Genomic DNA, 2,724 nt, shown 5'->3' with positions numbered 1-2,724 from the left:
GTGATCTCCGAAATAGCTGCCATAACTTCTACCGCTTATACTTTGTTGCTTTTTCAATTTTTCCTAATAAACAATTGTGGTACAAAGCTCAATAAAAATATTAAAAATTTTGGTAATTCATTCTCAGTGTTTATTTATATTTATTCATAACTGAAGAAATGTAGTATTTTTGCATACTATATTTTTTCGAACAGTATATAGTACGCAGACTGAAAAATATCCGATATTTTCATTTGGACTTATTTCCAACAATTACTAAATTTCGGTAGTTTCTCTTCCATATTCTAAACTTTGGTTTCATCTAAATATTTGTACCAAATTAAATTAGTAGTATACATTTGGAATACTATGTTCTTATAAGTTTTTTTTTGTTTTCCTTTCGTTAAGGGTTATTTTTTATTGTCAGCATTGAAAATCCACCAACGTTTATACTACATAGTAAGCACAGTACAAGAACGCGATTGTCAAACAAACGCAACAGTTAACGCAACTAATTTATTAAAATGCTCATCATGCATTTCAGTGTGACTTAAATGGCGAGCCGTGAAGCCGAAAATGAATATCAATTATTTGTCATCAATGACAAAATAGACGATTTGAGTATAAATGCTGTCCACTGAAGAGGATGAAGACATTCAGTCTTCAACTTTTATTTCGTACGGACAGAAGAAGTTAACTCAAAAATGGCCATCAAGGTGTGTTAGCTAAGGATTCAAATAAAAAAAGAAAACAGAATTTCACTCGTAGCTCAATTACGCTGTTTTCATCTAGCATATCGAGCCCTAACCGCCAAAAAGTCATAACGAAATGTTTCTTCAAAATTTTCTTTTCGATCAAACATTTTCCTAGAGCATCTAATTTTGAAAAAATGTCGCTTACATCTTTTTGGCGGTTAGGGCTCGATATTTATATATTACTAATAAAAATATTTGTATGGTTTTTGTAATTATTTTAAGTTGGCTGTCGCTCTCACTTTCTGCGCTGTAGTAAACGCTGCCTTCGTAGCTGTTGCCCCTGCCGCCGTGGCTGTGGAAGAATACGACCCCCATCCACAATACAAATATGGCTACGATGTGCAAGACAATCTGTCTGGTGATTCCAAAGGACACGTCGAGGAGCGTGATGGTGATGTGGTACGAGGCGAATACTCGCTGATCGATTCTGATGGTTTCAGACGTGTTGTAAGCTATACAGCAGACCCAATTAACGGTTTTAACGCCGTCCTTCGTCGTGAACCCTTGGTTGCCCCTGTCGTCGCCTCTGCCCCAGTTCTGGCCGCACCAGCACCATTGGCCGCTACAGCTCCGGTTGCGCCGGCTTTTGCCTACAGCCAACTGTAGAACATCGGGTCGTTCAACTTAATATTGTTTTGTTGCTTTTGGATTAATTTGATAACGTACAAAAATAAATGTGATTTATGTTTTAAGAGGTAATTATATTATGCGTTTTCGAATAGAATGGATCACTTTTTCGTAATTACAATGTCTAAAAAATCAGAAAAGTTAGCGAGTTTTTAACATGACCTAGAGTGGACAATGTTCGGATCTGTACGATTAATTTATTTATTTAGTAATTTAGGAAATGTAATGTACATTCTTCTTGCAGATTATACAGGGAGGAATACAATTTAGTATTATTTAAAAATTTAATTCAATAAGCATTTAAATCTAGGGTTTGCCATGGAGAAATCAACGGATATGAGAACAAGTTTAATTCTTTCAATGCTCTATATATAGGGGAGTTAGAAACATAAACTGTTCTAACCCGATTGAGTAAAAGTTGTGTGACTCAAGTCTCTAGTGGGCATACTAACGTAGATGCATTCAAGTAAGAATGATCTTCGCCCCTCGTATAATATCATAGACAAATGTAAGCGAAATAATGGTCCTGCGACTATTTCGAGATTTAAGACCGGTTAACTAACATCTGCCATCACAAGATGGAGTTAGATAAACAAGCTGAAGTGAATGAATGGCAGAACGCATGAAGGTTTTTTGCAGTCGCTAAATCCTTCCAATTATTTTTTAAATAGAATTCAGAAATAAAGCTTTTTTAAACCCATTTCATTTGATAACCATCATTCAGTAATTCCTTTAACTTGTTCATTCATTTGAATTTAACTTTTTTAACAGGTGGCAACCCTTTTCATTATTCTCAGCGTTAAGGCTAAACAAATTTGACCACTCCTTCACTTGACGCACATATTTTAATATTTCAAATAACTTATGCATACTTTATTTCAGAGACAAAACTATTATAAGAGAAAAGAATAAAAGTCAATCAATAATCATTATATTAAGATAAATATTTTTCGAGTCATTTGTAATTATTATTCAAGGACTTACATTATAAAAGTTTTTCACAATAATTATCATTGAGATAAATATTTATAAGTCTTCAAAGACTTATTTTCAGACTTATATTATAAAAGTCCTTTCATAATAATTATGAGCGCGAAAAAATTTTGTAAGTCTTAAAGGACGGGACTTGTTCAGGAGCATTTCAGGATTAGTTGGGGTCCCGTTCGGGACTATATACAAAACTTTTTTGCACTCATAATTATTATCAAAGGACTTTTATAATATAAGTCTCGAAATAAAACTTTAAATTATTATGACAAGACTTTTATAATATAAGTCTCAAAATAAAAGTCTTTGAAAACTTAAAAATATTTATCTCGCTGATAATTATTATGAAAAGACTTCTATTATATAAGTCTTAATC

General features: G+C 33.0%; 1 protein-coding gene across 1 annotated transcript; it reads left to right on the top strand.

Annotated features, from left to right (window-relative positions):
- Positions 1–639: 639 nt before the first annotated feature.
- LOC118738585 (larval cuticle protein A2B-like) lies at positions 640–1,533 on the top strand. The gene is made up of 2 exons (XM_036469524.1): positions 640–695; positions 957–1,533. Exons 1-2 carry the CDS (start codon positions 684–686, stop codon positions 1,338–1,340), a joined length of 396 nt encoding a protein of 131 aa, XP_036325417.1. The 5' UTR covers positions 640–683; the 3' UTR covers positions 1,341–1,533.
- Positions 1,534–2,724: the final 1,191 nt, after the last annotated feature.

This window comes from Rhagoletis pomonella, unplaced genomic scaffold (genome assembly GCF_013731165.1).
Source record: "Rhagoletis pomonella isolate Grant_MI unplaced genomic scaffold, Rhpom_1.0 Rhpom_scaffold_00004, whole genome shotgun sequence".
In the NCBI taxonomy this organism is placed as follows: domain Eukaryota; kingdom Metazoa; phylum Arthropoda; class Insecta; order Diptera; family Tephritidae; genus Rhagoletis; species Rhagoletis pomonella.
The sequence above is the reverse complement of the archived record's forward strand: the minus strand, read 5'-3'. Positions and strand labels throughout refer to the sequence as shown.